This window comes from Odocoileus virginianus, chromosome 33 (assembly GCF_023699985.2).
Source record: "Odocoileus virginianus isolate 20LAN1187 ecotype Illinois chromosome 33, Ovbor_1.2, whole genome shotgun sequence".
Lineage (NCBI taxonomy): Eukaryota > Metazoa > Chordata > Mammalia > Artiodactyla > Cervidae > Odocoileus > Odocoileus virginianus.
Window position 1 is genome coordinate 35,519,738 of NC_069706.1, and position 23,289 is coordinate 35,543,026.

A 23,289-nucleotide genomic window follows, 5' to 3' on the forward strand; every position below is an offset into this window, starting at 1 on the left:
CTTGTGCTTTTTCTCTCTCATTGCACACCTTGCCCCCCACCACACCCACGGGCAAGAGGCTGCTTGGCAGAGGGAGGTCTGTCTGTCTGTTGTCTGTAAACAAGCTGGGAACAGGGTGCCTCCTCTGCCCAAGTCTTGCCGGGCTAAAGACTGCACTCGAGAAATGGTTCTTTTGGTTGAAGGGTGTACCAGATGGCTCGCTTTAGGAAACTACGTCTAAGATTCTACCCCTCAAACTCACTGGTCTGACAAAGAATTCACCCACATTTCCATACTAAAAATGCAAACAGTATAAGGAAAACAAAACCAAAAACATATTCAGTGTTTTTATTTAATTTTTTTCAGCAGACAATTTACATACCTCCCCACCCCTTCCTTTAAGTTAGTGTTGACAACGTTCCATAATAAACTACTTAAAGAGAAGCTTTGGTCAAGAATGGAATGAAATTGCAAAACAAAACAAAACAACCCCCCAAACAAAACCCAAATCACTGCTGCTTTAAAAAAACCAACACTTTCACCAATTACGTTCAAACGAAACACACAAGGAGGTTTGCGCCATGTGCGTCTTCAGTGTTTGCTGGCGGCGGGCTCCCCTCCCCGTGCGAATGGCGGAGCTGCCCCGGCGCAGCCGGTCCGTCCTCATGCTGGGTCTGGAGGCACGCTCAGCTTCACATTATCCGAAGACCCTGAATGGAAGACTCTAAGGTCTGGGAGCGGCGGGGAGAACACGGATCATCACTGGGGACTGGCCAGCCGGGCGTTTCACCCACTACCCCACCTGCCTCGGAGACCCACGCTCGCCAGGGCAGGGCGCCCCCTGCTGGTCCTCCCAGGCCGTGCGCTCCCGGCCCACAGGCTCCGGGCACACCCCGGGGGGGAGGGCACGTATGTTCTTCTCATCTGTGTCGCTGGCCCCGCACTCTGGTGCCCTGATGGCAGGCATTCCCACGTCTGTAACCCCCACGCAGCCATCGGGTACGCAACACCGAGCGTGGGCTCACCGGCGGACGGACCACAGAGGAGGACGTGCGCACGGGAGAGGAAGGTTGGCCGCAGGGATCAAAGGAGGAGGGCGCTACCCGCCCAGGTGGAGCTAATTACACAGGTGCGGAGGCCCCAAAGCGGGCCAAGGCAACAAGCGGGAGAGACTTGCAGGGGCAGAAACATCAATCGTCCTGGAAGCCCTACAGGCAGCGGCAGAGTTCTGCACACGTTTCACTTCGGAGGTTGGGTCCGCCTCTCCTCCCCGGTTCCTCACCTCCCCCGACACCCGCCCAGACCCGGAAGCTGGAGGCTGCAGAAGCCTCGGGGGTTTGTCCCTCACTCACAACGCCCCTCCATCCGGCCCCCTAAGCCTGGCTGGTCCAAAACCTCCTGGCCACTCCCCACCATAGCTGGAGCACGTCCTCGTCACTTGTTCACTAGAGTCGGAGCCCAGGCCGCCCACACATCATAGCAGGCGCCTCTCCCAGTGGGTTCCAGAGTCGCCCCGCTGCCCGCAGACACGCCAGGCTCCTCCAGGGTCCTCTGCCTGGCCCACGGTGCCCCCCGTAGCCCAGACCACTCACTACCTGAAACCCACCCCGCCTTAAGAGGCCGCTCAGGCAGTCTGTGCAGCCTCCCCCACCCTGCATTCCCCCGCGGGAACACAGGCGCTGACTTCTCCCCCACCGAGCTGCTCCCCGACCCCGTCCTCTTCTCTCTCCACCAGACGAGCCCTTCGAGGGCCTTCATGGTCACACCCTCAGGGCCAGCCCCCAGGCCCGGCACCCGAAGGCCGGCAGCGAGTGCTGGTCAGAGAAATCGGTGCGGATCATAAAAACATAGCTACCGAGTTTGACCAGACTGGGCCCAACCCCGGGCCGCCACGAAAGCAGCGCTCGGCTCCCTGTCCGGGTCTCCACAGACACCCGGGAGAGCATACGACGCCTCGGTGAGACAGAGCGGCTTTCTCCTGCTAATAGCCCCCGGGGGCAGCCCAGTGCACCACACTCCTGCCGTGTGCTGCAGGTGACAGTTGGGTCAAAGACGCGGGGAACGGTCTTCTCACAAGAAGCGTTTAAGCACCAATGAGGTATGTTCTGAGAGGTATAGACCATACCTTGAAATCCCAAATGGTCATGGCTCCGTCGATGCCGGTAGTGCAAAATTTGCGACAATCTTGCTTGTCCACCTCATAAATAGACACTTGGCTGAAAAGAAACACAAGCAGGAGAGACCGTGAGGGACGCGGTGGACAAGCCCCAGGCTTCCGAGATGCGTATCGGCATTTGCAGGGAGCAAAGTGTCTACCAGTTTCCTTCCAGGTGTCTGTGGATATTACTCTGGAGACCTGACTCAGAAAATGCTCAAATGAATTTTATTAACAGGTATCCAGAAGAGAAAGCGACTGCCAAAAGGGAAAAGTTAAAGATGGGTATTAACCTCGGATGCAAAGAGAAGCAGGGTGATCCGGACCAGAGTGAGCCCCGGGGGAGCAGGGGGCAGGCAGGGCCAGTTGGGACAGGCTTTCTGAACAAACTAGAGGCCTCGTGGAGCATGACTGAAATCCACCTGGCTCCTCAGGTCCACCGTGATGCTGCTGAGAAATCTAATTGAATGATCTTACTCGTACACATTACTTGAAATCCAGGATTGAAATGACAACTACAGTTACTTTTCAGACGGTACCACTGACCTTCCTGCCGGGTGCTCCCTACGAGAGGAACACGACGTCAGGGCGGCCTCCTTTTGTTCTCAAGCACGTTTCTGAGCAAGGGAGGCTCAGAAGAGGCTGCCTGAGGGCAGGGCTGGTGCTCTGCGCGTGGAACGCCTGCGCAGGCTGACTACGGGTGGAGCGGATCTCTGTGACGTCACGGACCCGTCAGGAAACAGGGGAGCGGCGCCCCCTGGCGGGCCGGGCGCGCGGCACCTACGTGATGCTGTTCTGGTGTAGCGTCTCCAGCGCCGTGTTGCGGTCCTCGGTCGTGGCCCGCTTGTCCATGTTGCGGAAGCGCTCCATGGCCGACATGTTGCGCTGGATGCTCTGTTTAGGGATGTCCAGCTTGGAGACAAAGGTCAAGCAGCCGCGGTCGTCATAGTTAAAGAGCATGGGGCAGCAATCGTGGCCCTGAAACAGGGGAGCAGTCAGGCCGGGTGGGGGCGGGGGGTGCCCACCAGCTCCCCCAGCGGAATGGTCCCACCACGGAGGTCTCTGGAGCCGTTGCTTCTACGAGGCTGCTGTTCCCTGCACCCGGGCACACAGCCTCCAGACACGGCCTGCTCCTGGTTTCAAGAATGAATGCAGGGCACATGAGGGAAAATAAGAGAAATACTTACAGCAGCCACGACGCTGTTCTCTGAGACGAACGACACACTCAGGAGAGGCAGGAACTCCGTCTTCAGAGTTGAGACCCTGAACACGAGAACACCTGTTAACGCGCGCTGGAAGGGGCCGTGCAGCCTCTCAGACACAGGTGACAGAGGACACGTTCTCAAGGGGCGTCACAGCGTGAAGGACAGACACTCCCTAAGAGGAGCCCTGTGGGGACTTCCCTGGTGGTCCAGTGGCTAAGACCGCGCCCCCAATGCAGGGGAGCCCGGATGAGATCCCCTGCAGGGAACTAGATCCCACATGCTGCAACTAAAGATCCCACATGAAAAAAATAATAATAAAGATCCCACATGCCGCAGCTGAGCCCCTGTGCGGCCAAATACTATCTTTTTTTTTAAGAGAGAAGCCCTGTGAGCTCCAGCAATCTCCAGCACAGGCCAGCCCCGAGGTGACCTGGAGCAGCAGGGGCCTCTCCCCCTGGCTGTGCCCGCCCCTCCTGGTTCTCTGGCGCCCTGGCCTTGGCCCCCTGCCCCGTTACCCACATGCCCTCCTCCTGCCCACCCGGAGTCCTCCCTGATTTCTGAAATCCGGCCCGAGTCTCATCAGCCCCACAAGCAGCTTTCCTGCACCACTGCAGCCTGCAGGGCGTCCCCTCTCTGGCCTCCTAGAGCTGACTGTGTGTCACTCACGACCGAAGGCCGTTCTCTGACCCCGCCCTCATCTGTGCTCACAGGGGCTCCTAGTGGGCGGGACCACAGCCATTCGCGAAGTCTAGTCTGTGCCCGTCAGGCACCGAGGCTGCAGTTATGGCCGCTGACGAACAAAACAGTGCTGGCCAGCCAGGACCTCACACGTGAATGGGCCGTGTGCGCATGTCTGCTTCGTGGCCATCTGGCCAAGAGATGATACAAATACAGCAGCAAATGTGCTGAGTGGTTATGTAGGATTTTATGCATCAGAAATGCATCCTGGTTGTGCTCAGTTGTTGTCTGACTCTTTGTGACCCCATGGACTGTAGCCCACCAGGCTCTCTGTCCATGGGATCTTCCAGGCAAGAACACTGGAGTGGGTTTCCATTTCCTTCTCCAGGGGCTCTTCCCGACCCAGGGATCAAACCTGCGTCTCCTGCACTGGCGGGCGGGCTCTTCACCACTGTGCCACCAGGGAAGGACCCCATGGCGCCATGGGAAAGTCAGCCCTGCGACCTCCGACTGCCTCCTCCGCCAGCAGGGCTGGTATCGGATTGGAGTCCTTACACCTCATCCGAGGCTTTCCTGTGGCTCACGGGGCTCTTCCTATGTGAGATACTTATGTCTGAGATGGAGAAGGGTGGAGGATGTAACCTGACTTGCAGCACCGGAAGAGCCAAATAATAAGTCAGTAGGATGGTAGACAGGGGCTTGTCATGAGCATTTGCTCAGAACTCATTATGCGTTACAATAAACTCTACAGAAAGCAAGCAGCCATGACATCAAAACATGACTGAAGGACAAGGAGCAAATTACTGTATAGAATGCACAGCATAATCCCACTGGAGTTGAAAATGAAAAGATGTATGTGTCTATATATGAGCAGAGAAATCTTCTCGAGGACAATGTAATTTAGGATGGGGGCGTGTTTAGTAAAAATACATTCTCTTTGAAATGTCACTTTGCTGCCGCCATGTGGCATGGGGAATCAGATGTGACTGATTCCCGGAACAGGGTGCCAGGTTAGGAAACCCTTACCGGTGGTGCCATCCTTTCCCTCTAGCTGCCAATGGAAAGGATGCACCAGGAAAGAACCAAGATTCATAAGCGGAAAGAACTGCAGTCATCCCCCCTCTCGCTACAGACACGATCAGCAGACGTGAGCTCTGAGGTCTGAAGGATGCCCTCCACCCTCCTCGGGGCTGAGCTGGGGCCTCCTCATCCCGAGTCCCTGCAATCCAGGCCCCTCCAGCGCGCACCCCAGGTGGGCTGGCTCCCAGGGGTCAGGTGTCACCGAGGCCCCAGGTGAATGGAGCTCTGCTCACCAACCACAGAGAGGAAGAACAATTCCCCCACTTCGTTTAAGGCTGTGGGACGACACTCACGTGCTGTGAGGGATTCTTAGGGATAGATTAACTGCCACCTGAGGGATATTCTGGGACCAGGAGGCTCCTTTGGAGGATTCATGATGGGCATTACCATTAAGAAGTGTTTCTGGAAGGGAAACCTGAATCTTCAAAATCGCCCCAGATGGACCATCTAAATGCATGAAGGTAACTTTAAAGGCTGCCGTGCAGCCTGGATGGGACTTTTATGCTTGTGTCCTGCACTTCCACCAGGGACGGGCAGCCTCAGGCCAGCTGTGGAGAGACCCCACACCGCCGCTCTGTAAGCCCAAAGGCTAACACTCACTGCACACTTTTTGAGGCGTCGGCAACAGACACGGTGCTGTCGTGGCTGACCCAGGCCAGGCGGCTGCCGCTGGCCGAGAAACTGACCCCGTGCACCCAGCCGCCGGTGCCGCTGCCACCGAACTCGGACATCAGCTGACCAAAAGGCATCTTGCTGCCCCAGGGCGTGCTGGCTGGCTTCTCATCCACTTCTTTAATGTAGGCAGAAAACACTCTGTGGGTTAAGGGCAGGGAGAGAAGGAAAAAAGGGAATGAAAACATCTGTAGGTACCACTAGAGACAGGCCACGGGCGACTGCTGGCAGGTGGCCCAAGATGCAAAGGCGCTGACTCAGCAAAACCAAATCCTGACAACGGGCAAGTCCCCACACACACCTCTCGAGGCGGGGACGGTTTGGCGGGCTGCCTCCACGTTGGTTCAAGAGTGGCCTACGTCCGGGGAGGCACCACTCTTGGGGCGCAGCATCCGCAGGTGATGGACACAGAAGCCCTTCCCTCCTGGAGGGCGTCTGGGGGAGGACCATGCTGTCCTGCCCACCCACTGCCGGCCCCTCCTCGGCCCATGGCGGACTATGCTAAATGAGGCTACCCGCCACCATTCACAACAACCACGGCCCAGGAAGCCCACACAGACAGGAGAGAGGAAACGATCTGCCACCCTGCAGGAAACCACCGGTACTAACTCGTGAAGAAAGAAAGGGGCATCCCGAGAGAAAGCCAAGGGCAGCCCGGAGGCTGCAGGGCAGGCTCTCCCCAGCATCATCGTCCAGCCTGGACGGCAGGTCTCGCCTGGGATGAAGGCGGGTCCTTTACAGCCTCAGGTCATCGGTCTCCTCTAATTCCAAGACTTAATTCTGTGTGTGAGGCTGTTCTGACCCAGACTTGGGAAGCAAAAGGGCTGGACAACAGCTGGGAGTCGGTCCTTCTTGTCCCTTCTGCCCTCTAGTGCTGTTTCTTTGTACGGCTTCTCTTTGAAAACTTCTGAACCCCAAAGACTGCTACACTGCTTCTCAAGTAGAAGGGTCAGCATTTTCCCAAAAGCACCTGATGCTACCGTCCTCCCATCCCACAGCCGAATTCTTACACACATCCTTAAAAAAACAAACCAAAAGAACTTGGGTATTCTTGGATATAAATCACTAGATGGGTTTTATGGAACATCTCCACACAGCTTACTAAAGAAAGCTGCACCCCATCTCCCAATGTCTCCACACAGCTTACTAAAGAAAGCTGCACCCCATCTCCCAACCCCATCTCTCATCTCCACACAGCTTACTAAAGAAAGTTGCACCCCATCTCCCAACCCAACTTAGCAAATAATGAACCAACATTCATTTGCTTTTCTTTTGGCTAAAGGGGGGGAAAAAAGCCTTCTTGATAAAGAACAGTTTTAAAAAGCAATTACATGGGAAGACCCAGAGGGATCGGGTGGAGAGGGAGGTGGGAGGGGGGACCGGGATGGGAAATACATGTAAATCCATGGCTAATTCATTTCAATGTATGACAAAAACCACTGCAATGTTGTAAAGTAATTAGCCTCCAACTAATAAAAATAAATGAAAAAAAAAAAAGCAATTACATCGTATGATCCTTAAAGCTCTCAGTAAAGTGGCCCTGTTTCTTCCAGCCCCATGCTCATGACAAATAAAGAGCTTCGACTGAGAAGGAACCCAGCAGTGCCCTGTTCAGCTCTGTTTTGTTAATATCAGCCTCACTCTGGGACGTGCCGAGTCCGCTACGAGGGTTTTGAGATGAGAAATGGCCTGTGGGGGCGGGGGATCCTGCACCTGCACCCCCCACCCCCGGCCCGGGGATGCTCCGCCAGAGGACACTTCCTGGTTTGGCCCCTGCAGGCCCTCCACCTGCCCCTCCTCGTCCTCTTCTTTCTGCCTCCTGATTTCCGCGCTTGCTGGCCCTCCTCTTCTAGATCACAAGCTCCTTTCATCTCTTGAGTCCCTCGTGGGGCCAGACACAGTCCCTTACAAAGGAAAGGAACCAGACACAAACACATGCTGAAGGATAGAGAACGAGCAGGTGAAGACTGCGCAACCCTCGCCTGCTCCCACCTGCATTTGAAGTCGCAGGATCCCGCGGCCAGCAAGACGTTGTTGGGATGCCAATCCAAGCTGAGGACTGTGGAGCGGATGGGCTTTTTAATGTGCTTGCTCACCCACCTACAAAAGGAGAAGACCCACTTCAGCTTACCTATGCATCAAGCAACCGTCCCCAAATGACCCACAGATGTGTGCCAGGTGAAACCAGCTACACAGGGTTCTCACAGGGCCGCTGGGTCTCCTGCTGGAGAGGAGGTGCATTTATAAAGGAATGGAGAAAGGGGGACCCTCAGCGGCCCTTCTGCTCTCCTGTCTTTCAGGCTTTGACATTTTCACCGGAACAGCCAGTTCTGAACTTTCCCAGCTACCAGGGGATCCTTGTCAGTGAGTGTATTTGGAGACTAATTCTGGTACCACCGCCCCTCACCATGGACTTTCAGATTACGTGTGACTCTAACCTGAGGAATAAAAATGGAGGTTTGACATCACTTAAATTTTTATTACAAATAACTCAGTGATTTGTTCCTTCGTTTTAAGTTTGGTTTGTAAAATAGTTTAATTCCCTTTCTAAGTCTCTGTGAAGCTGCAATTTTATTTTTTCACAGAAAAGTCAAGAAATGAGTAGAACCTCTTGCTGAACATGAGCCTCTGGCTAATTCTCTGTGCGTGCGTGCTGAGTCGCTTCAGTCGTGTCTGACTCTTGTGACCCCATGGACTGTAGCCCAGCAGGCTCCTCTGTCCATGGGATTCTCCTGGCAAGAATACACGGGAGTGGGTTGCCATGCCGTTCTCCAGGGCCTTCTCCCGATCCAGGGACTGAACCTGGGTCTCCTGCGAGTCCTGCACTGCAGGTGAATTCTTTGCCGCTGAGCCACCTGGGAAGCCTAGTTCTCTAGCTCCACTCAAATCGTGTGTGGACGTCCCTGGTACCCCAGTGACCCAGGCTCCTCCTTTCCAACGCAGGGGGCCTGTGTTCAACCTCTGGTCAGGGAACTGAGACTCCACATGCCAAAAAAGATTAAAAGAAAAAAAAAAACCAACAACCCCAAAATAGTTTATTTATCTAAGATCAGTCATTATTCTGGCCTAATTCAATTTCTGTCCTTAAACTGCTGCTTAAAAACCAATCCCGTTCTGTTACTCAGGAGCTGGGAGACTCACTCTTGAGCTGAATGCTAGGTCACTTTTCTAGAGAATCTTCCTCATAGGGGCCTTTCTGGAAAACAGACAACATTCTGACATGTTTTGTGCCAGTTATTTTACATTAAAAGCCTTTAGAGGTTTTTTTTAGAGTACTTGCATCCCACCAATGAAATATTGTGCCATAGCTGAGACATTCCACTGAACACGCGTCTTGTTCAAGGGACAGTACTGTGTCCTACAGTTAAGCCCAGTTTACCTGCACTGAAACTATTTTTCAATGAATAAAAATGCCAAATCACTGAGGTTGAAGGCTTACCCAGGAAAAAAGCTACTGCTCCTGTTACAGTGAACCTTCTGAACTATTTCTTGCGGGCGGTATTTTGTTATCCTTATTTTAACAGGTGCTTGAAAGAAAGGCCGCCAGTCTTTAATTCATAATTCAGTCTTGTTGCAAATTCACAGACGATCAAAATTTCTGGGGTTTTACTAAACTACAAAATGTAATATGATCATCCCTTCCTTTCTTTGTTTCAGACAGGGACACATGAAGAATATTGTGTACTCGGCTATTTTTAGTACAAACACAAACACTGCCAGTTTCACACTAAATGACAATTTCATGTTGGAGGGTATTTACCACCCTTTCTGAACACGTGCCAGGTAGAGTGGTTTCCTTATCAAAGTGAGCAGGAAGTAGTAGTTAAAATCAGTTACTTAGCCATAAAATAAACCCTGGTATTTTTTTTTTCTTTCTTTTTTTTTTGAAAACCCTGGTATTTTAAAGTCAACAGAGATAGGAAAAAAAACCTATTCCTTAGGGCATGGGGACTCTTTCAAGTTTATGATTTATACATCAGGGTAAGAAAATAGCGCAGAGTGAGAAGAGTCGCAGCACCTTAAAGAACAAACAAGTTTAGGAGATCAGAACACGGAAACTACAGCTCAGTATTAATGTGAGGAAGATGTGAGACTGGATGGAGAAGAAAAATGCTCAGAGAGAATGGAGAATTTCAAAGGAAGAAAACATCTCTGGATGCGGAAGAGCTGAAGTTATAGTTAAGACTGTACCCAGTGCCTCAAGATGTCACCAAGGACACAGCGGTCCAAACGTACAATTCCACAGATAGAAATAAAAATACTCGGATGGTGCTCACCAGTCATTTTCAGACTCGAAGTAACAGACGGAGATGAGTCGTGCTCCGCTACCCACAGCAAACTTGTTCTCTAGAGGGGACCACTTGACGAAAGTGGCCGCCCGGTTAATTCTCAGGATCACCAGGGTTGGCTTCCAGACACCATCCTTCTGACTCCAGACGTAGGCGTTGCGGTCAGCCCCGCAAGTGACGATGCGGTCACTCTTGGGAGCCCAGTCGATACCTGCAAGTGAAATGTGGTGGGCATCTGCTCCGCCTGGCCAGCAGCAACAGACGGGGCACTGGCTGGTGGGCCGGGCTGGAGGTGGGCCTGGGACCTTCCTCCCCAGCCCGTCCTTCCCCACCAATGGTCCTGATCACCAAGGCAAGGGTGCTCCCCTGCAAAGTTCTGAAGCTCAGGATCCTCTGGAGGCCAGGCAGAACAGAGCTTTGTAACTGTGGAGCTTACAAACCAAGCAGGGGCATTCTTACCACCCACTCCCATAGCTTGAGAATTCTGATCTGTTTTCTTCCATCATTACCAGATTGGCTTTTCCTTTTGGTCTGAAAGCACTTTACTCATGCAGTAACAGACACAGTTATTAACTGAAAGTCTGCAATATGACATCCAAAGAAAACAACGGACAGGGTGAGCGACCTTCAGTACAGAGAGAGGAAAATATAACTTGTGATTCTTCTGAAGGTAGCTATTATTTAAACAAACCAAAATGCCTTTCCTATATGATACAGGTTCTGTGAGAGTCTTTGAGTATCTGTGGATCTAAACTAGGAAAAGACCTAAACAGAGTCAGGACTGCACAAGCTCAGTCAGTTGTGTCTGACTCTGCGACCCCATGGACTATAGCCTCCCAGGCTCCCTGTCCACGGGATTCTCCAGGTAAGAGTACTGGAGTGGGTGATCATGCCCTCCTCCAGGGCATCTTCCTGACCCAGGGATCAAACCCCGCTCTTTTTTTTTTTTTTTCAAACCCCCCTCTCTTAAATCTCCTGCATTGGCAGGCAAGTTCTTTACCACTAGTGGAACCCCAGTACCACCTGGGAAGCCTCTATGAAGGATCCCAAAGTCAAGGTCAGTTTGTTATACACCAAGGGTAAAATCTGCTATGACTCAGTCATTTTATATTTTCTGATGAAATATTTTCTATAAATATAATTTAACATTAAAGTTATAGAAATACCACTCATACATTTTTATTATAGGTATTTCCCTAAAAACAATCAACATTCTTAACATTTATATGAAAAAATAAGAATCAGAGTCTCCATTAGTCATAAATCACAGTGACTTTAGGAGTGTGAGGAGTTTATATTCATTCACCTACCGGAGTAGTCAACTCAATTATTCATACCACTAAAAGGAAAAAGATGGGGGAGTGTATTCTCAGTGATGTGCATTTTTGACTTAAAATCCATTCATTACAGGATAGCTTTGCAGCCCTCTTTATTAGATTTTTTTTATTTTTATTTTTAACTATAACAGCAAACCCACATATTATCACAAGATACACATCACAACAGGGCATTCTGTAAAGTAAAAAAAAGCTCTATTTCCATTCTCACATCTACACATGTTCCTCCCTCAAAGGACACTAATATCATGGCAAACATCTTCTTCTGCTTTCAGTAAATTACCAGTGGTTATACGTTATGTTAGAACACTGATCTCATCTCAGTAATTTCTCAAAACATCCTTTTGTTATATGTTTGATTTCCAATCACTTATTATTAATAGAATATATAAAATCAAAATGAACATTAAGGCACATACCTTCTTGCTCTGGTTAAAATGATCTATGATAAATTCCCAGGAGTGTAATGCAAAAACACATACTTGTTAAAAAGTGAAGAAGGCAAAGGGTCAGTAAAAGGCAAGTTCTCATCTCTTGTTAATTTAGTGCTGCATCTTTTTTTTTTTCTGTTTTCCTGCCATCAGAAGACTTGAAAAGGAAAGGAATCAAGCGTCATCCTGTCTCTCCTTTACAAACTGTATCTTAAGATAACCAGACAGTAGGTGAACCTAAGTGTCTCTTTTATAAATGCATTCCAATTAACAGAGAAGAAATGCTAGAGAGTATTACCATGGTGCAGCCACTTCTAAATTAGTGAAAAGGGAAAAGATCATCAACAGTTGCTAACATCACAGAAAGAAAGATGACCAGATGTTATGTGCCTCCTTCATGAACCATCTCCTAACTTCAACTAGCGAGTCACAGGGAACAGGCGACGAAGAAATACATGAAACAATGAGTGCCTGCAGTCTGCGAGACCCAGGCTCTGGAAAACACTGCAGGACAGACAACCTGATGTCTCAATTTTCTTAACAAATAAATAGCAAAGGAAAAGAAAGAAGGAACCCACACACTTGAGATACATCAGTTAATCACAACCTTATGAGGATGCCAATTCAAACAGTTGACGGTTATATTGGTTATTGTTTGATGAATCCTTATCTTTCAGAGACAGGAACTGAAATATGAGATGAGGCAATGTCTGGGATGTGCTTGAAAACAGTACAGGAAGAAGGAAAGTGAGTTGAGAACAAGACTGGCTACCAATTGGTAACTGTTGACTCTGAGTGACGGGGTACATAGGGGCTCATTGCATTACTCTTTTATATGCCATCTGCTTAAACTGTCCACAGTAAAATCTTTCTTTTTTTTTAAGAGATGGTGATCAAATATTTAATGAAAAAGAATAAACTCAAAGAAAAACACCAGAACCCTGTTATCCTTTGATACATGCCATATTCTTTTCCTCTGTACTACTGAGCAGATTTTTCTTCTAAAAAACTTCAGAGGGGCGTTTTCTTTTTCCATAGTTACTATCTCTCTGAGAAAGAATGTTTGATCTTTGGTCTCCTGCCACAGAGTTATATTTAGACTTTTCCAACAACAGTTTTTTTTTTCAGATCTAAAAAAGAAAAATGTCATTTGAGCATCTGGACAGAAAACAGGCCCAAGTTCAAAGGATTCCCAACGAGAAGCAGGGGAGAGAAAGGACATAACTATTTCACTTTCTTGGCTAGTTCTTTGCTCTCTCATCTTGGCCTTTTCTCATTTTTTCAGTATTTCCTAATGCTAAAATTCTAATTTAAAATATGAGTGTGCTTATTTTTAGGCTGCAAGGCCACCGGCAAAGGGACTTAATGGAAATAGGCCAAACCTCGTAGAAATAAGGCCGTGGGAAAGAAACAGCAACCAAAATAGAAATTATGTCTTTGGTGCTGGTTTGGTAACACAATCAGTTGGCCCCTGACTGGCCTCACACACACATCACTGGTCAAAGCCAGAAGGGACAGTCATGAGTTTCTGCTGGGGACACAATCTAAGGGGTGCAGGTCAAAATATGCTGTTTTTCTCTGATGGGGGAAGGATATCTTTATGCTAATCAGAATCAGAGGCAAAACTCAAGGGTCCCAATTTAAAAAAAAAAATTTACCATCAGTCCCTGTGCTGCCCACTTAAGCGCAAAAATTACTGCGAGGAGAACGGAGACCCAAGACAGAGGTGAGAAATTTTTAATTGAAATGTTACGGAGAGTAAGTTTTGATGTGCTTGGCCAAACTGTTGAAAGCAAGAGGCTGAATCACTCAGCCAGAAAACAGGATCAAAAAGAAACTACAACAGTTAAGGGTCAAAGAATAAAGAGTTCTTCCCAAACACAGCAATGAGTGAGTATGTTGTTTTAAAGAAAGCCGTCAGAGAGGATTTCCCAGAACAGTAATACATTCTCTTGAAACCTGGCATCAAGAAACAGTTCACTAAGTTCTGAAAACCTTTGTAAAAATTCTCCCTTTTTCTCTCTCCTTTACTTGACGCTTCCTTAACAACACTGCTCTGATGTTACCTTTCCCCAGCATTCATTGAGAATTTTTGTACAAGATGAACGTTACTGCACACTTAGGAATCTGCCTCAGAACCAGTGCTTTAAGATCCAGTCTTTTACAAATTGACAAGAAAAAAAGACACAAAAATTCAATGGAAGAGTGGTTAGGAGTTATGAACAGTGAAGTCATGAAAAAGAAAGCTCGGGTGGCTAATAAACAGCAGTTCAACCTTTCTATGAACCAGGGAAATGCAACTCAGAGAGAGACCGCTGCTCACTCATCGGCCAGTCCAACTATCTCAAGCCTGGGGAGACCAGCTCTCCCATCAGGGCGGGTGGGATGAAGGCGAGCTGACGATGCCTGGCAAGGCTGAGATCTGCATACCCCTGGGGTGCAGCAAGTCTCCCAGAGACAAACATTCACTCCTGGATGGAGATCTTCCTAGGCATGCTCATTTAGCACTTCAGTGTCACAAGGAAAAAGTGGAAACAAATGTCTTTCAGTGCAGGAATAAGTAAACAAATGAGGCATGAAAAGCTAACCAGCAAGTAAAAGGAATCAACTGGATCTACCTCCACCTACATACTTCTTCCCTGCTGGCTCAGCTGGTAAAGAATCCGCCTGCAACGCGGGAGACCTGGGTTCGATCCCTGGGTCGGGAAGATCCCCTGGAGAAGGAATGGCTACCCACTCCAGTATCCTGGCCTGGAGACTTCCATGGACTATTCCATGGGGTCGCAAAGAGTTAGACACCACTGAGTGACTTTCACGTTCATCAACCCAATGCACATGAGTCTGATAACCTCCAGGAGACAATGAAGGACAGGGAAGCCTGGCATGCTGCAGTCCCTGGGGTCTCAAAGAGTTGGACACAACTGAGTGACTGAACAATAACACATATAAATGCAAGTGAAACTATAAAAAACAGACGGGGACAGTGTCATACCAAATTTCAGACTGCCTTCTGGGGGACAGGAATGGGAATGGGGGGGAGGGAACGTTACCATTATCTAGAATAACACTTCTTATAATCCAATCTTTAGTTTCCCAAATTTTCGGGCACAGGAAAAAAGATAAACAGCGGCTAATTCTGGGTGGCAGGAATACGGGTATTTGTTACACTCCTCTTTGTCCTTTTCGATATTTTGGAATGTCTTCCTTGCCCCAAAAACAACATACAGGAAAGTTTGGGAAGACACAGCGTTCCCTCGGGACTTGCGAACCCGGCTTGGCTGGCAGTTTCACCCAGCTGACGTGCTGTCTGGTTTTCGCTTTCACGTCTCATCTACATCTAAGCTGTTCAGTCCCCAGAGGTTGTGTTTTCAGTAACACTAGCAGAGTTCTGTGTACCAGCGGGGCTCTGAGACACACTTCAAAACCGAGGTCACCATTAAGCTATTTTCCCAAACTTTCTAAAGGCGGCTCAGTAAGTAGCGCACAACTCTGAGCAGGGTGGCTGGCTTCCTTCACTAGGCTCTCTGCCTGCAAGAGCGTGCCGCGGGGAGATGCCGCACTGGGCCCAGGTGGCCTCTCCCTTTACCTGTGATGTGCCCATTGTGCTCCTTGAGTTCATGAGCTTTCACCCACTGGCCCCCGTTCTTCTTATAGATGTGGACTTCGTGATTATTGGGGCTAAGGGCGATCTCTGGAAAAAAAGAAAGTCAAAGGTTAATATTTGAACTTGTCACCAAAAAAGGTATCTGTTACAGTGGGCTTTTTTTTTTCCAGGCTGTGCCACATGGCTCATGGGGATCTTAGTTCCCTGACCAGGGATTGAACCCAGGTCTTGGTAGTGAAAGTGTGGAGTACTAACCACTAGGTGACCAGGGAATTCCTACAGTGGACATTTTATTTATCTACTTATTTATTAAATGAAAATTTTTTTGGCCTCACTGGGTAGCATGTCAGGCAGCATGTGGGATCTTAGTTCCCCAACCAGGGACTGAATCTGCACCTCCTGAATTGGAGCGTGACCACTAGACCACCAGGGAATTCCTACAGTGAGCATTTTAAAAACAGACTGAAGGAAGGAATGGGAAGGCAGTTCTAGAAAATGGTTTCTAATATTGTCCCCTGAAGAATTCCTTTATTATTTTTACCTCTACTTGGAGCCCATATTTTAAAATGTTTTAAAGAGAAACTAAAAATTTCATTTTATTAGAAACATACACAACTGTCAATTAAGGATTCTAACCAGTAACCGCAAGGAGATCCAACCAGTCCATCCGAAAGGAGATCAGTCCTGGGTGTTCATTGGAAGGACTGATATTGAAGCTGAAACTCCAATACTTTGGCCACCTGATGTGAAGAGCTGACTCATTTGAAAAGACCCTGATGCTGGGAAAGATTGAGGGCAGGAGGAGAAGGGGACAACGGAGGATAAGATGGTTGGATGGCATCACCGACTCAATGGACATGGGTTTGGGTGGTCTCCAGGAGTTGGTGATGGACAGGGAGGCCTGGCATGCTGTGGTTCATGGGGTCGCAGAGTTAGACATGACTGAGCGACTGAACTGAACTGAACCAGTAACAAACAAACAATACTACTATACTGAACTGATACAATTTTGGTCCACAGTAAAATATTTGACGTTTTAGTTTACCCGTCCAATGTTACAAATGATAAATGATAAATTTCTGTAGACTTTCTGAAACACTGCAAATAGCTTGTAGGTTCTTATTATTGCTATCATGAACCAAAATAGGAACCACTAGTTTATTAAGGAAAAATACCTTTGATTCTACTGATAAAATAAACTGAAGTTTTTCTTTACAATAAAGTCAATATAAATCACAAAATACAAATCTGTTTTAAAGAGAAATCTCTTTGACTAATCTAAAATATTAAGAATATACATATATAATGGATTTTTTGAACTTATACAATATTTTTCTCCTTTCTGGTTCATCCATTTTTAAAAAATTAAAATTGATTTCTTAAAGTCTATGACCCAAACTCTAGGTCAATCATTTAACAGCTCCCTCATCTATCATATCTCCTTTTCTTCACTCCTTAGGAAAGCCACATCTTAAAGATGAAACTATGGAATAAATACCTAGCTCTAAAATTCTAAGACTTTAAGTGCTTTCTGGAAACCAGTTACTTATTTCTTTAAATTTCCAGGATGTGTGTAGGGATTTCAAAATCAAATCCAAATTTAAACCTGAAAACTATGTTTCAGATTAGAATGTGGCATAACAAAAATTCTGACTTAAGATACTGAGTATATCAACTAGCTTAAATGAGAAAAATTATAACTTGTGCTCCTATTAGACACAATTGGAAATACTCCAAAACCCTACTCAGATGGGACAGTAGAGACAGAATTATAGGAAACTAAGCTATGAAGCTTTATGACGTGATCACAAAACAGAAGCTCTAGATTCACCAATCTGCCATGGTTCAAATATCCATATAGAGGCCCATAACTAGGTTTTCACTTTACTCAACAGCAACCTGAAGTATACTGTTTATGTGCCAAACCTAAATAAGAGCAAACCGGGGCTCCGCTGGTGGTCCCGGGGCTAAGACTGCTCTCAGGGCCGGTCACCCGGCCTCGATGCCTCATCGAGGAGCTAGATCCCACACGTGGCAACTAAAGATCCCACATGCCCAGCTGAATAAATAAATTCATTAAAAAAAAAAGTAAACCAAGTCTGAACTGCTTTAAAAGATAGTGAAGCTACAGATTCAAAGTAATCCTTATCAAAATCCCAGCTGACTGACCAAGTTCTCTGAATCTATGTCCCATTTACATATGACACTGAAATATGTGATTCTTAAAAAGGCCAACATCTAAGAGAATTAATGATACCGAAATAAAGGAGCAAAGTCAATGGCATACTTACGGGTACGATCCCTGTTCCAGGCATGACAGGTGATTGGCTCCAGTAAAAACTGATGCAGGGACATTATTCTTAATGTTTTCAAAGGATAGAAAGCTGCAACAATAGGAAAAAAAAAAAAAAGAAATAGAAAAAAGCATTTAAAGGAGTAGGCAACCCATATTTAAGTTGTCTGGGGATCCTGAAATGTTTGGGGGATAAATAAAACATTATTCCCTCATTAAAAGAGAATCAATCTCAACTTCAAATCTTAATCATTTAAATACAGTTAGCACTGTAACCACCACTGTGGAATTTATTCTGTCAAGGGTCATCAAAGGACTCTAAAACCATGAGTTAAGGACTGTTGGGATATGAGATATTCACAGTCTCTAAAGACTGCAAACAAAAAACAACATGCCTTTACAATAAAAAAAAAAATCTGTCAGTTACTACCTTAGCCAAGTAATCTATCTTAGTATCATTAAATAGTGGAACAATATAACCTGATGGGCTTCCTGAAGGGAGGCAGTTTGAAGTGCACACCGCTTATAAGCAGTGACCACTTAATACTTGACCACTTAATACTTCCAAGAGAGCAAAAAGGGGCACTGTTAATAATTGTGCCATGAAAACAGGACACAGGGTACCATGAAGAAGCCTGGTAATAAAAGAGATGGTGAACCTACCTATGAAATATTTATGCCAAACATTTATGCTAAATCCACTCAAGATCCAGACCTAATTTCTAGTTTATAGGAAATAAAGGAGAGTGGACTTAGTTAAAATAACATAAAGGGGAAACAGTTAAAACCATAAATGTGTGCCATCCTATAAAACAACTGACCTGGACTATTCAAAAAAGGTGGGAGTCGGGATGGGATGGCTGTTTTAAAATTCTTTTCTTTTTTAAAAAAATCATTGAATTGTACACTTAGTATTTTATGTGGGATCTTAGTTCCCCAAGCAGGGACTGAACTCCTGCTCCTTCTGTTGAAAGTTCGGAGTCTTAACCACTGGAGCACCAAGGAAGTCCCTGAGGGTGGTTGTTATAGATTAAAAGAGCTATGAAAACCAAATTTGATAAATGAAACTTGACTGTAAATCCACATTTTTTAAATAGCCATAAAAAATATATTTTGTAAAATAGGAAAAATTTGAATTTAGACTGCTGCTGCTGCTAAGTCACTTCAGTCGTGTCCAACTGTGCGACCCCATAGACCAGGCTCCGCCGTCCCTGGGATTCTCCAGGCAAGAACACTGGAGTGGGCTGCCATTTCCTTCTCATAACATGGAATTATTTTCCATTTCTTAACTATGATAATGTGTGTGTTAGTCGCTCAGTCATGTCCAACCCTTTGAGACCCCATGGACGGTAGCTCGCCAGGCTCCTCTGTCCATGGGATTCTCGAAGCAAGAATACTGCAGAGGGAAGCCGTTCCCATTTCCAGGGGAACTTCCTGACCCAGGGATGGAATCCGAGTCTCCTGCATTGGCAGGCAGATTCTTCACCACTGTGCCACCTGGGAAGCCCAACTATGATAATGGTTGGCCACAGGTAGGAGATATTCTGACTCAGGCGGTAGAGATGAAGTCTCTAAGGATGAAGTCCTCTGTAACTTATTTTCACTCCTTCAGGACAAAGTAGATGTATAAAAGCGAATGTGGCAACATGTTAACAACTGGTGAAGATTAGGCAGGTTTGTTATTTATCCTCTAAACTTGTTATTGTAACTAAATGAAAAGCAGAGTTTGTGAAAGGTCATTAAATCAAAAATCGTATCAAACTCTCTATTTTACAGGCATCCAAATCTAGATAGACTGATGAAGCAACCTTTACCGGAAATAGGAGAAATTTTTTCAAAGCAGCCAGGCGCCGACCCCCACTCACCCACCATCCCCTTAAAATCATTTCTACTAGGCATTCTCACAGCACTGAAGTTTCTATGCTTAAGTACAAGTCAAGTCAACTTAGGGTGGAGACAGAAATGTGAGATAGGAATTCTGATGCAAGCAGGAAATGAATGGGAAGGCCACCAGAAGGTTATGAGGTGAACAATAAGAATTCAGCAGACAAAGCAGAAATCAATCTCAGTGGAAAGCAAAGGAAATGCCTCTGCTAATTGTTGTAAAGGAATCCAAGGGTCAAAAAGAGATAAACATACCCTTCAACAAAACATCTGGTATCTTGAACTGGCCAAGAAATGTCAGTGTTTTCCATTCTATTCTAAGAATGACAATATTTAGGTCATTAATCAAAAAAATTTTATTTATTTATGGCTGCGCGGGGTCTTCACTGCTGCAGGAGGGCTTTCTCTAGACGAGGAGCGCGGGTCACCGCAGAGCACAGGCTTCAGAAGCTGTGGCAAGCAGGCTTAGTAGCTGTGCGTGGCTTAGCGGCTCCCTGGCATGTGGAATCTCCCTGGACCAGGGATCAAACCCACGTCTCCTGCATTGGCAGGCAGATTCTTAACCACTGGACCACCAGGGAAGTTCAAGATCATTCATTTTTTTTTTTCACTTGTACATGTCCTGCAAGTTGCAACTCACATTTGAAGTCTCTAACTGAAAATTAAATTTTTTTAATGAATTCAAGTGAGACTGCCTAAATTTCTTCTGAAAAATAAATTTCCAGATGCTCAGTGATTGATTCTTTTTCTCTGATGCTTACCCATTACAAAAGGCTTTACTCAGTTACTCAAAATAACATTATATAAAGATATGCAACAAATATATCCTTAACCAAAAGCAATTTAGTTTATATGCCACATTTTGTAGGCTCATTTGTAAACTGAAAAAAAAATGACCTGCAAATTAATAATTTAATGTAAAAGCTCTACATGCAATAAAAGCACAAATTTCGTGTGCTTAGAAAAGGTGCAGAAAAAGGCTTTTTCATTCTAAAACTCAGGGTTATAAGCAATGGAGCAAAGCCTTCAAAAGAGGTAAACATTTACTCAATGGCATAATTAACTTCTAAAATTGCGCTTCTAATTTTGTTATATCATTCAGGTTCCATATTTGGACCTACACTCAGGACCTGTACTTCTATAATCATGTGGCTATTTTAAGTCTGTAGACCAAGACAACATTCATGTTCGTCCAATTCATAAGACACCACCAGTGAACACAGCATGTGTTCATGAAACTCAGTCAAAGTAGAATAATGACAGCTTGGGTGTTTTTTTTCATCAAGAAAAAGAAACCTTCTGTCCTAGGGTGATAATTATCATTTCTAAACTGTGATTTCTACTTCAGTGAAATCTGGAAAGCTTGTCTTAGGACAGAGAGAAGAAAAAGGGACAGACAAAAAAGGTGATGACATTAACAAACTTCTACTGATGACCTTTTAATGGCCAGCATGGAGGGGGAGAGAATGACTTCTCTGTAGCACGATATGACTCCAGGGGACCCCTCCATCCCTCAATTCCTTTCTCTACCTATCACTTGAGTCATCCTGATGTTTGGTTAGCCATGGGCAGTGGAGCCAAGGGGACCTGGGTTTGAATCCTGGCTTTGACACACACTAGCCAGGAAACCCTGGGCAGGTCACTCACTATCTCCAAAACTAATTTTTCTTCATCTGTGAAATGGACATAGAACTGACATCGCAAAGGCCAGCGGTAGGAGGATTAAATGAGAGAACACATGAACGTATGTGGTTCAAAGCCTACCCCAAAAGAGAGGCTCAATAAATGAGTTCCCTTTCTCCCTCTGACCCAAGGTTTTTGAACCAGCCCCAGAAATATACCCCAGGAGTACCCGCTGAATTGGAAACACCTACACAGGCTTTACATTCCTGGCCCTGGAGCTTTAAAGTAACTGTAGAGTGGGGATGTCAGTTTTCTACTTAGGGTCAGTGTTCGAGACTGTGATTCATCCAGTTTCTAATTGCTCTCATCACCCAACCCAGCAATACTAGGTGCTCTGACAAGGTCACCACACCCTCCACAGTGTTCAGAGACAGGTTCCAATTCCAGCCTCACCAGCAGACTAAACCTCATTAAGCAGAACCTGTTTCAGCATAGGATTAGTTAACTAGATGGAATTACTGATCCTCTCCCTCCTAGCAGATTTATTTTTCCAAGATGATCCCCTCCTTTAACTGTGATAAGCAGATGAATTAACCTTGGAAGGTCCCCGAATACTTTGAATTAGAAGCAGCCACTTACACCTACTCCCTCACATGGCAAAAATATCCTCCTGAATGATACCCTTTCTTTTTTTTTTTAAGATACCTGAAACACCCAGGGTCTACTGGATACTAAAAGGTTAGATTTAAAAACCGATTAAAGAAAGAGGGCAGAACTAGGATAATTTAGGTAATTTCGGTAAGGAGTTGAAATAGATAAAAGTAGGTTAGCACTGCCTTCTGATTCCAAAGCCCCAGTATGAGAACAGATGGCTTTATAATCAAAGATTCTAAACTACAATGTATTAAGGGCCTACCATATTCCCAGCAGTGGAGCAATTCCGGGTTGGGGCCAGAAACATAAATAAATCTGACACTTCTCTGGGCCACAAATCTAGGGGGAGAAGGGTAAAAGAGGAAGGGAAGACACATACACAGAGAATGTAAGAAGCACGAATAAAACTTAATTGAGCACATACCAAGGGACAGGGACTATCCTAAGCAATTTATGCCAACAAGCTCACTGGAGCCTCAGAAACTCCTCAAGGATCTTAGTACTGTAGATGAGAAAACGGGGATTCAGACGAGCAATCTTCCTAGGGTCATCCAAGCAGTGGTGGTGCCAGGATGGGAGGGAGGCTGGGCAGTCTAGACTGGAGGATTAGAATGATACAGGCGCTAAAAAAAAAAAGGTTGCATGGAGGAGTAGGAGCGCAGGGGTCGACCCTGGCTTAGAGGAAGGCGGCACTCAAGCGGGGAGATTCTTAAAGAGCTCGGGAGAGGCGGCTTCTCAGGTTCGGAAAGCTTCCCCCTACAGCTGAAGAATATATGCAGGGCTGCCCTAGACAGGAACAGACATTCCAGGGGCGCTTACTGCGCTCAAGGGACCCTATTCTAGACGCTGAAGAAAGGAATGAACTGTGCCTCGCGAGGCGCGATCGGGGGTGGGGGTGGTGATCCCATTCACTACAATTTTAGCGCCTGTAATAAATGCCCACAATGGAAGCGCAGGAGAAGCAGCCTTTCATTCTGGCACTGGAGGAGGATCGGAACTTGAAAATCGTTGAGAGAGGGATCTGGGCGTGTGGGGACCCCAGGGCTCGGCAGGCCCCTCAGAGAACACCGCCTCCCCGCCCCCTCCCCGGCCCGCCCCTCCCCTCCGCCTCCGGTCCCCGCGGCCTAAGCCCCCGCCTTGCTGCCCCCGCAGGTTCAGATCGGGAGCGAGGCCGGGCCAGGGGAGGCCAGCAGGGCGCGAAGCTCGCCCCTGCTGCCCCTTACCTGGGATCGGGGCCGTCCGGACGGGCTCGGAGCGTTGAATTCGCGGACTCTGGTCAGTCGACGCGAACAGGCTCCGGCGGGCGCGGGCGGAGGACCGAGGCCCAGAGGGAGCGGCTGACAGATCCCGGAAGTGGCCACGGCGCCTGCGCGGCGGGGCGGTGCGTGCTGTCGGCGCACGCGCG

General features: G+C 47.1%; 1 protein-coding gene and 1 long non-coding RNA gene across 3 annotated transcripts; both read right to left on the minus strand.

Moving 5' to 3' along the window:
* Window positions 1–292: 292 nt before the first annotated feature.
* On the minus strand, window positions 293–23,242 carry ARPC1A (actin related protein 2/3 complex subunit 1A). Of its 2 annotated transcripts, XM_070460364.1 has the most exons (11): window positions 23,108–23,175; window positions 22,147–22,223; window positions 17,722–17,814; window positions 15,413–15,517; window positions 10,047–10,269; window positions 7,762–7,869; window positions 5,698–5,910; window positions 3,322–3,397; window positions 2,919–3,112; window positions 2,105–2,195; window positions 293–710 (listed from the first exon to the last, which is right to left on the minus strand). In XM_070460364.1, the coding sequence occupies exons 3-11, from the start codon at window positions 17,783–17,785 to the stop codon at window positions 672–674; spliced, it is 1,113 nt and encodes a 370-aa protein (XP_070316465.1). In that variant the 5' UTR covers window positions 17,786–17,814; window positions 22,147–22,223; window positions 23,108–23,175; the 3' UTR covers window positions 293–671. The 2 variants fall into 2 exon arrangements, with proteins under 2 accessions (XP_070316465.1, XP_020756262.1); XM_020900603.2 differs by lacking the exon at window positions 22,147–22,223 and having other exon boundaries at window positions 23,108–23,242.
* Window positions 2,349–2,912, minus strand: LOC139032731 (uncharacterized). The gene is made up of 2 exons (XR_011485318.1): window positions 2,681–2,912; window positions 2,349–2,593 (listed from the first exon to the last, which is right to left on the minus strand). It is a non-coding gene; the product is annotated as an uncharacterized lncRNA (long non-coding RNA).
* Window positions 23,243–23,289: the final 47 nt, after the last annotated feature.